Below are 10,287 nucleotides of genomic sequence, written 5' to 3' on the forward strand. Positions count from 1 at the left end.
GATGTTTCAAAAGACACTAGAGTTTATGTTGACACTAGAGTTTATACTCTCTCTCCCAAGTTACCTTCTTTATTTCAACTGTTCTTAATCCCTGTATTTCAGATGCCACTGTAAAGGCAAGAAAGATAAAATATGGTTATTAAAGCACTTTTCATTTTCATTAAAATTTTAGTCAATTCATGGAGCTGGATGGAACTACGTAATAACTTCGTATAGCATACATTATACGAAGTTATACGAATGAGGAGAGGAGGATGATAGCCAAATTGAGGCTATTTTTAAAAAATTCCTTGACATTTTCTTCTTCACCCTAATTTAGTGAAGCCATTTCTCTTTGATTAGCTTTAGAATTATTTTTGTTTCTACTAACCAGTTTAGCTTGTAACAATTTTTGCCTGTGTGACTATAAAATGTTAGATATCTTCACAAAGAAAAACCTGATTTACTTATACAACGTATAGGTTCACAGAATACAAGAGGAAAGAAAAAATGATGTTAGAAAACCACTTCCTTATGAGAAAAACAAACTTAAATATTTTTTTTCCCCTACAGTTTTGAAGACCCTGATGAACACAGCAAAGGAAAGTATTCCACAAGACCAGTTTTACAGTGGGAGATGAGGGGTTGGGTTGGTTCAATTCTGGCAGCCAATTCAGGAGAGAACCATCAAAGTGACAGTGCCTTTTGTCCGCTTAAGGATGGCAACGGCTTCTTCATGGGTTACACCTTCTAGACTCTGCCCGTTGACAGCAATGATCTGATCGCCCCTTTTTAGACGCCCATCTTCAGAGGCTGCTCCCTGCAATTATAAAGTCGGCTTGTTTACTTCTCAAAAAATGCTGCCTTGCAGCTACACAACAGAAAAAGATCTAAACAAGAATGTAAATTGCTCTGCGTGTACACACACATTGCTCTCGGTGCTCCACGGGTGCTCCACAGCCATTAAGCAGTGATGAACATACACAAAGGAGGCCTTTCCCTAAATGGTTTTAGCATCAAGATTCCAATTTGAAAGAGAATTCAGCAGTCAATAGATTAGTTGGATGTTATTTTGGCTGTTCAGCACAGCAGTTGGTGGGAACTCAAATTAATAAAAAATATTTGGGAATTTGCCTAGTAGAAGCGATTTCATAGTATCCAGGACTTTCTATCCTGTAAAGATGACTCACAGAAAGAAGACAAAGGATTAGGTAGGAACAAAAGCAGTTTACAGGACAAAGGCTTGAGGACTACAAAAACTAAAGGTTTGCAGAAGCATAAAGCCCATATGCACGTTGACTAAGGTAGGATGAGGCACAAGTCCTGAATTTAAAACCCACTGCTAATTCTAATTCCTTCTGTAGCTTTAAAAAGGCTGCTCAAACTGTCTTGGTTCTTACTTCCCAAGGGTACATGGATTCTTCATGCTCTTTATGATTAAGATTAAAGATATTGCTGTTTGAAAAAGAACCCCATTTTAAGCCATGCTTATGAAAGACAATTATGCAATTAAAGATTAAAAATATAAAAAGTTAATGAGAAATCCATAATGATGAAATTCTTAAAATATGTTCCAACTAGCATGCCTTGCATGCTTATGAAAGACAATTATGCAATTAAAGATTAAAAATATGAAAAGTTAATGAGAAATCCATAATGATGAAATTCTTAAAATATGTTCCAACTAGCATGCCTTAAATAAATTGTTCCTAGGCTGAGGAAGAAGACTGAATGACTCTTCTATTCACTAGCAAATGCTGTTTTCATTTTTGGACATACCAATCACTTTTTTAAAAAAACCTCCCAAATTAAGCCTATAGCTAGCTAGCTTGCTGTAGGTAGATACAGCACTTTACATGACTCTTCTATTCACTAGCAAACGCTGTTTTCATTTTTGGACATACCAATCACTTTTTTTAAAAAACCTCCCAAATTAAGCCTATAGCTAGCTAGCTTGCTGTAGGTAGATACAGCACTTTAAATTGGTTAAAAATACTTTCTTTCCCCCAAAATAACAGAACAAAACCTCCATAAATTAAGATCTATAGCACTAATCTAAATTCCCTATATCAATAACAGGGCTGCTGGATACTCTTCATATTTTTTTAGTAGTTACTTTCCTATTTTATTCAATAAAATTAAATTTGTAAAATAAATGCCCTATTAGTTAATTTGCATTTGTATTTTATGTACTTTCTTTATCTATTTTATATTTAACACCACCAAAAATACGCAAAGAAAAAATACCAGTGATCTACAGCATACATATTTAAAATGTCCCATTTTCAAAAGATAGTCATGTGTAACTTGTTTTCAAAGAAAAAAAATCAGGCTTCATTAACCAGAATTCATTAATATTTTTATTTATATTCAGAGTTTCTATGGAGTTTCAATTTGAGCCTCTTTTCCTTTAAACAAAACTAAACCTCAAATTGGACAAAAGTATTTAATGACATGTTTCTGTAGGGAGTTTCGAAAGAAAATGATCAACTGTTAACCATTTGGCATTACCTCAGGCCATAAACTAATAAGCCAGCTGCTGACCCCTATTAATGAATGTTTGGGAGGAAAAGGGTGGTTACAATGTGCAAGCTTACCTTTGCAAACACTGTTTTAACATAAATGGGTAAGTCTCCATGAGGGCTGCCATATCCTCCTACTATACTGAAGCCTAAGCCATCTGGTCCTCTGTCTAGTGTAATAGACTTGCACTGAGGAGGTCTACAGTAAAGAGAGGGAAAAAAGAGGTTTTGAATTTTTAAAATATGTATCTATCTCTGTGAATTTGTAAGTTACAGATTATCAGACATCCCGCTAGAGCTAGCACAATTCTCTGTGTTACAGACAGCAAGTATATTATGGGTATTTTTGAGATGCTTTAAATTGTCAGTGCATGCTGTGTTCAGTATTTCAAATTTACATAATCTAATGAAATCCTACTTAACATCCTAATTCTATTACTCGTTTACAGTTCCCTTCAACTAACATATTCACGGCATGTTGTCTTTGCACAGAAAAGTTCATTCTTTTTCCAGTATATTTAAACTGAGAAAGCTAAAAAGTTCAGGGGACTATAATGGAGTAAGTCATAAACATCAGTACTCCCAATCCCTGAGAGAAAATCAATTTTAAGCATGTAGAAGCTTCATCATATTATTTAAAAATTCTAATGTGCCTCTCTTCTCCCTCCCTATTTTCCAATGCTTTTGTATCCAAGTGTTGTTACCCAATATTGTGAATATTTTCAATTTAAAGAATGATATATTGAATGAGTAGGCAATGCTGGACATTTTAAAAGGATAGAGTTGACGTGCTCTGTGTCACACAGGGTGGTGACATCACAACTAAAATATCCCCCCAAGAAATCAGAGCTGAAAATGTGGGAAGGGTGGTAGCATGCACATCTATCTATCTAAATGGCTAGCTCACTCACTCTCTTTCTGATGAGCTAAAATCATGCCATAATTATTTAGCAGTTTCAAAGCACTTGGTGTTTGTATTTCATACCTCATCTTCTATTATTTTTACCTCTTTGTGAGTTCTAGGAACATTTGACAGAATGCAACTGTTAGAAAGATTTGATTCTTAAGTGACAAATGATATAAGAACCATAGTATATGAACTCACCCTAAATCATCCTGAAATATACTGCTTGATGTCGGCCCCGTGAAGGAAAGACTAGAATTGGCAGGTTCCTGCTGATGACCTGTGACCACACTCACATCTCCTCCAGCAACAACCTGTGCATAAGAGAAGTACAAGAGAAAAAACACACATTCATGTGGCTAGAGAGACACCAGTCATTTTTCTTCAAAAAGAGCATTTGATTAAAATTTGAATTTCATTGTCTATTTAATCATTTTTGTTAACACAAAATACAAGCAAAGAGAAAAAATTTCACAAGGTCCACAGGCTTCTTTAACTGTCCTAACACTGATAATATTCTACTAATTCAATCCTAAAGAGTTCTCTGATGCTTTTAAAACATGGTCTCATATGTAATTATTTTGTAAAGATCCTGAGAATAAAAGCCATTCACTCATACTACTTAAAATTCTCGCAATTAATCATCCGCAGCTAAGGCCCTGTATTTTTTGCCCCTTAGATATAAAGCATGAAAGAACAAATGCATCAGGATAAAATGTTATGGAATGTGTTTCAGACGTACTTTCTTGGAGCTCTCAATTTAATCATTTATGTTCCAGGGAAACAGTAAATTAAATAATAGCAAGAGACTTAATCATTTTTACTGCTTTAACATCAAAGCTCATGTGTCCTCAGGCTATCTATATCCTAAATAGTGCTTGGGATAAAAATCTTACCTGCATTTCAATGGAGACAGAGGCATTTTTCAGTAAGTTAACTGCTTGGGTGTGAGTCATCCCCTCAGTGGATGTGCCACAGATAGTGACAATCTTATCCCCAACCTGCAAGGGAGAGCAAGAAATAGCCATCTGCTAAAGCAGCAATGGAGAGTGGGATTTTGAGACCCGAGCAATCCATTTCCTTCTCGGCCATCCACATCACATATATACTGCTACTAGCCACTGAAATATAACCAAGAAAGCCATTAATTCCAAGAAGCCCAAGATGCAGCAACCACAGAAAGAAGAGGAACATAATGGTACAGTTCTATAGTCTCCGGGGGAGGAGGAAGAAGAGAAACAAAGTCACTGTTCCCTTCCCTTCATTTCTCCTAGGTAAGATGTTAATTCCTATTAAAAGAATAAAATATTAATATCATTTAGAAAACAGAATTTCTCTGGACATTATTATTTTTATAATCTTACCAAGTCAGGAGTTGGCAAACTAAGGCCCACGGGCCAAATCTGGCCCACTGCCTGTTTTGGTTAATAAAGTTTGGTTGGAAGACAGCCATGCTTATTTGGCTGCTTTCACAGGGCAGAGTTGAGTAGTTGCAACAGAGAATCATATGTCCCACAAAGCCCTAAAATACTCACTATCTGTCCCTATGGAAAAGTTTGCTGACCCTGTGCTACATGTACAACCAGTTTTTAAGTGTCAATCATAAATTTAGATATCAAAGTATGTTGAACCATTCCCAACCTAGTCAGTACTTAAACTAAGAGGTGGTCATGTTCTGAGACCCTGTTTGAGGCATAGAGAGGTCATAGAGATTTTAGTTGGAGAAGCTGAGTTGTTTTAATGGGATCTTCACATGATTTTAGAGCTAGGCAGTTAGCATAAGTGCCATCCTAATGCTCTGTGTCTGAATAATCTCTCAACTTTGTAGCAAGTTCTGTATAGTTTACAGCATTATAAATCATTATTTAAATGTTTTATTTACATTAAACTTCTGCAAAGTTCATAAGTAAATACAAATTATACTTTTCAATTTAAAAAAGTTAAATCGGCATTTAAACTAATGAAACATATAAGGAAAACAATTCACTTCATACTGGTGTTCTGAAAATACTTTGTTTTCTTTTATCTTGTTCCACAGAGTTTCAAATATATAAAAACTTTATTAAACAACTATAAATCTTCCATTTCATTTACTTGCAAATTTGCATTCCACGACATCATTTCTCCTTTCTTTTAATATCCATTATCTTTTACTCAAAGCAAGCCCTGCTGTGGCTGGATTACGTGATTTAAAGGCAGATGCAGATATATAAAACTGCCTTGCAACAGGTAGCTAGATACAAAAGGTTTGCAAAAAAAAAACAACAAAAAAAAAACTTTTGCTAAGTTTGCTAGGACCCCTCCAGCATTAGTAAAACTTACTCTGAGTTTCTGGGTATGAGCTGCAACTCCATTTGGGTGCATCATTGCAATAAATATAGGAACATCACCAAGTGGGCTGCCCACTCCTCCAGCAATGCTGATTCCCAGTGAGTCAGTAGGCCCCTGACATAAAACACATATCATATTTTGGTTGAAGCAATATTTTTAATTGACCTTTTGTTTATCCTGTAGCACAATATTCTATAGTCAACTCTGATCTTCTAGGTGTGAGGGTAGAAAATGAAGCTCAAGAAAACTGCATTATTTTATTTGACACAGGTCCTTAGTGTGGCTTAGGAAAATAAGTTATCCATTCAAGAAGTATAAGAAATCAAGATGTGCTAAATAAACATTATGTTATGGGACTTCTGAAAAGCAGGTAAACTCACAAAGTGAAAAGACCACAATTTTGGAATCAGAGAGACCTGTGTTCAAATCCAGGAACCTACACTTAAAAATGCTGTGACCTAGAAAAGTCCATTCCTCTCAATAAATCCCTAGAATTCATTTACAAAATGCAGATAACAGTGCCTGTCACAGAGGGCTACAGTGGATATTAAGTGGCATGATGATGACATGAAGTGTCAGAGTGTTCAGCATACAGCTCAATAAATTATAGCTCCTTTTACCTTCTCTTGTGTGCATGGCTGTCAGCGGAATCTATTTCAGAAGAACAAGGAAATATCTCTTGAAGGGAAAGGCTTATTTATCAGTATGAGAAGTGAGATAGGCAGGGTACTATTTTGTGTGGGGTCTGGTTGATGACATTTTTGGCAATAAAGAATATACAAACAATGACTTTTCAAAGAAGTATATGACCAGGAAATTCAACAAAGACTGCATTGTGCTTTCCACTGTGAGAAATACATATTTTTTTTCAGATGGGTACTATAAAACAGTGAGATGGTTAACAAGAAAATACATATGCAGATGTTTCAAAAGACACTAGAGTTTATGTTGACACTAGAGTTTATACTCTCTCTCCCAAGTTACCTTCTTTATTTCAACTGTTCTTAATCCCTGTATTTCAGATGCCACTGTAAAGGCAAGAAAGATAAAATATGGTTATTAAAGCACTTTTCATTTTCATTAAAATTTTAGTCAATTCATGGAGCTGGATGGAACTAAATGGGATACCCTAAGTTGTGTTTCTTTTTATTTTTGCAAGAGGGTGCTCAAAGTTACTAGGACACAGAACTAGATTTGTCTCACACAGGAAGTCTATTTCTTCAGTTGGAAAAATGCACATACCATCCCATGTCTTCCTTCTCATTTTAAGTACTGATTATATAATACACTTTGAATGAGTCAAGGACAGAATGTGTTTTAGATAGAAAGACACATGTGCACAGCTGAAAGGAATAAAGTCATGGATGCACTAAAAAAAAAAAATCTATGGACTTATGTGCCTAAATTTCTAGAATATTAGTCACAGTGCAAACAGAGACTGCCATATGGTTAGTTTCTTCAATTTTAACAACTCTCAACCAATGTACCAAGCCAAAAAAACCCCTCTGCATCATGATTTGATGTAATTATCTATGGACTTACGTGCCTAAATTTCTAGAATATTAGTCACAGTGCAAACAGAGACTGCCATATGGTTAGTTTCTTCAATTTGAACAACTCTCAACCAATGTACCAAGCCAAAAAAACCCCTCTGCATCATGATTTGATGTAATTAAAACACAGGAGGATCCCATTAATTTTCTCAAAATTTTCGCAATCTTCATGGAAAAAGAAGGCTTCACTGAATGGCATCTTCTGATTTATTGGTGTTACATTAAACAATGAAACGGAGTAAAATCAAATACAGCAATCTGCTTAGTAAGAAAAAATTACAGAATCCTGATTCTAATGTTTTGTATATCTTGTAGGGTAAATAATGAGAAAAGCTGCCATAGGCACAACTTCATGTTGTTCAGATTTTTTGCCAACACACATTTTGCACCTATACTAGGATATGTGATGGTTCTGCAAGAAAAAGAGCTCAGAGGTAAACAAGAAAAAAAAAATCAGTGTTGACAGCCAAAATTCAAACCTATACATCATGCTTAAAATATTTAACCAATCTTACCTGCATTCTTCTTTGAACTACCATCCAGCGACTCAGATGTACCGGATCCAGAAAGTGGAAAAGTGAAAGATGACAGGCTGCCTTCACTCACCTACAAATACTCAACAAACATTTTAGAAAGTTATGGAAATAATAGTACTTCCTAAATGCCACTTATTTCAGAATTCAATTCTTTTAGTGCATCTAGAGAGAAATACCTACTAGGCAACAGTGGCATGCGATAATGTGAAAAGCAATTTAAATGTAGTTTCTACTGATTTATTTTCTTGCTGTTTTTAAGGAAGAATGTCCCTAGTGACAAAAATAAACTGAAGCTAAAAGGGTAGATGAGATTGATTCTAACCTACCTAAAATTTTAGTGGAATATCATAATCTCAATCAAGCTAATCCTCTCTGAATTTAAACAACTGATGTTGTACAAAGAATAGGTCTTAAAAACTGTAAAATTAGGGACAGTTAACAGGAAACTAATGGCAGTAATTAGGGAAGTTAGTGAGGGATTTTTAAGAACAGACTGATAAAAATGGGCTTCTGTCATCAGAAGACAAGACTGAGGAGAGAGGCTTGCCAAGAGTCAAACTATTAAACATCCTGTTTTTTCATATCTATCTCTTTTTATTTATTTATTGTTCTCAATTAACACATAATTATACATATTTATGGGGTGCAGAGTGACATTTCGATACATGTATACAAGGTGTAATGATCAAATCCGGATAATTAGTATATCCATTGCCTCAAATATTTATCATTTGTGTTGAGAACATTTAAAATCCTCTCTTCTAGCTATTTGAAATTATACAATAAATTGTTGTAATTATAGTCATGCTACAGTGCTATAGAACACTAAAACTTATTCTTCCTACCTGGCTGTAATTATGTATCCCTTGAACCAACCTCTTCCTATATCCCCCTCCCCATTACACTTTCCAGCCTTTAATAACCACTATTCTACTCTCTACTTATATGAGGTCAACTTTTTTAGCCTCTGCACATATATAAGAACATGCAGTAATTATCTTGCTGTGCCTGGCTTATTTCACTTAACATAATGACCTCTGGGCTCATCCATGTTGCTGCAAATGACAGGATTACATTCTTTGTTACGGTTGAATCGTATTCCATTGTGTTTTAACATCATATTTTTGCACATGGTTAGTGTATATGGGATTCTTTCAGTTGAACACTGTTGTTTGTTATAAAATACTTAAAATATATGTTAAGCTTGATAAGCTTTACATACATTAGGTGGTTAACTTGTGAGATTATGGAAAGAGAATCACATCAGAAAAGAAGAATGCTTAAAATCAAGTTCCTTAGAATGATTTACAAATTAATTGAGACTACACCTTGCTTACCTGCCCACTCTCATATTTTCTTCTTTCCTATCTCAAACCCTGCCCCTAGAGAACCACGCTTCCAGAGAGCCAGACCTGCGTACCTAACCCTGGTCAGACCCCCAGTTAGGGCCATCTATGAGTCATCTGGGCATGTGGACTGCATCACCCTGATGACTTCCACAGCTACCCACCTGGCTGCTTTGAGAAGGCCTCCTCTCAGAATGAAATGGACTGGCTTTGATTCTTCCAACTTCCAAGGTTACTGTGCCTAGGGAACACTGGAGGAGTGGTTGTTTTATGGAAATGTTTAAATAAAATGCTATAATCATCTTTAGGAACATATTTTGCTCTTCAAGACTAAGTTTTTGAAAGACATCTTCCTTTCGGGATTATCATAGGCAAAGCTACCTCCAATCCTTTATGAAAAACAGCTTTTTAAAAACATTAAAATTAATAGAAATAATAACACAAGCAGCAATAGCAATACCAATACTCAACTTAAAAGATTTATTAATATTACAGGTATTCAGTTCATAATTCTTACTAACACTAAATAAATATATAACAAAATAATAAACAGCTAATGATAAATTTACTATTTAGAAATTTGTCACTGAAATATGATATCTTACTTACAATAGGTTTTATTTGAGATGACACTTTAAATAAACAGAAGTCAGTAGTAATTTAACTATAATAGCCAATGTTAAATTTTCTTTCTTCTTCTACACTATTACACAAAATTATTTTGGCATTAGACTTTTACCTTTAGCAAAGCAGCAACAGCTTCCTGGGTGGCATTATGAACATCTTCTCCATTCACCATTAATATCTGGTCTCCCTGCATCAGCCTCCCATCGGCATCTGCAATTCCTCCTTTGACGATGTCTGACACAAAAACTCCAGTGTCATTTCTGCAAACAATTTTAAATTTAACATTATTATTTTTTCCTTAACTGCAATGCAATGCTTATTTAACGAGAAGCTAACTTTTTTAACTGAAAATTTTACTTCAATTTTTATGGCTTTAAAAGTTTTACTGTTTATGGGCTGGCCCGGTGGCGCACTTGGTAGAGGGCGGCGCTCCCGCCGAGGGTTCGGATCCCATATAGAGACCGGTCGGCTCACTGGTTGAGCGTGGTG

At 35.3% G+C, this 10,287-nt stretch overlaps 1 protein-coding gene across 2 annotated transcripts in view; it reads right to left on the reverse strand.

Annotated features, from left to right (window-relative positions):
• Positions 1-304: 304 nt before the first annotated feature.
• Positions 305-10,287, reverse strand: part of MPDZ (multiple PDZ domain protein) — a 95,748-nt gene continuing 85,765 nt past the window's right edge. For both annotated transcript variants that reach the window (XM_008588410.1, XM_008588411.1), the window contains 9 exons: positions 9,911-10,058; positions 9,336-9,422; positions 7,805-7,895; positions 6,721-6,764; positions 5,728-5,850; positions 4,302-4,406; positions 3,607-3,719; positions 2,577-2,700; positions 305-799 (listed from right to left, as the gene is read on the reverse strand). In XM_008588410.1, the coding sequence (XP_008586632.1) occupies positions 653-799; positions 2,577-2,700; positions 3,607-3,719; positions 4,302-4,406; positions 5,728-5,850; positions 6,721-6,764; positions 7,805-7,895; positions 9,336-9,422; positions 9,911-10,058 (982 nt within the window). In that variant the 3' untranslated portion in view covers positions 305-652. The remainder of the gene's footprint in view (positions 800-2,576; positions 2,701-3,606; positions 3,720-4,301; positions 4,407-5,727; positions 5,851-6,720; positions 6,765-7,804; positions 7,896-9,335; positions 9,423-9,910; positions 10,059-10,287) is intronic.

The sequence above is a fragment of the Galeopterus variegatus genome, unplaced genomic scaffold (genome assembly GCF_000696425.1).
Source record: "Galeopterus variegatus unplaced genomic scaffold, G_variegatus-3.0.2 Scaffold4805, whole genome shotgun sequence".
Lineage (NCBI taxonomy): Eukaryota > Metazoa > Chordata > Mammalia > Dermoptera > Cynocephalidae > Galeopterus > Galeopterus variegatus.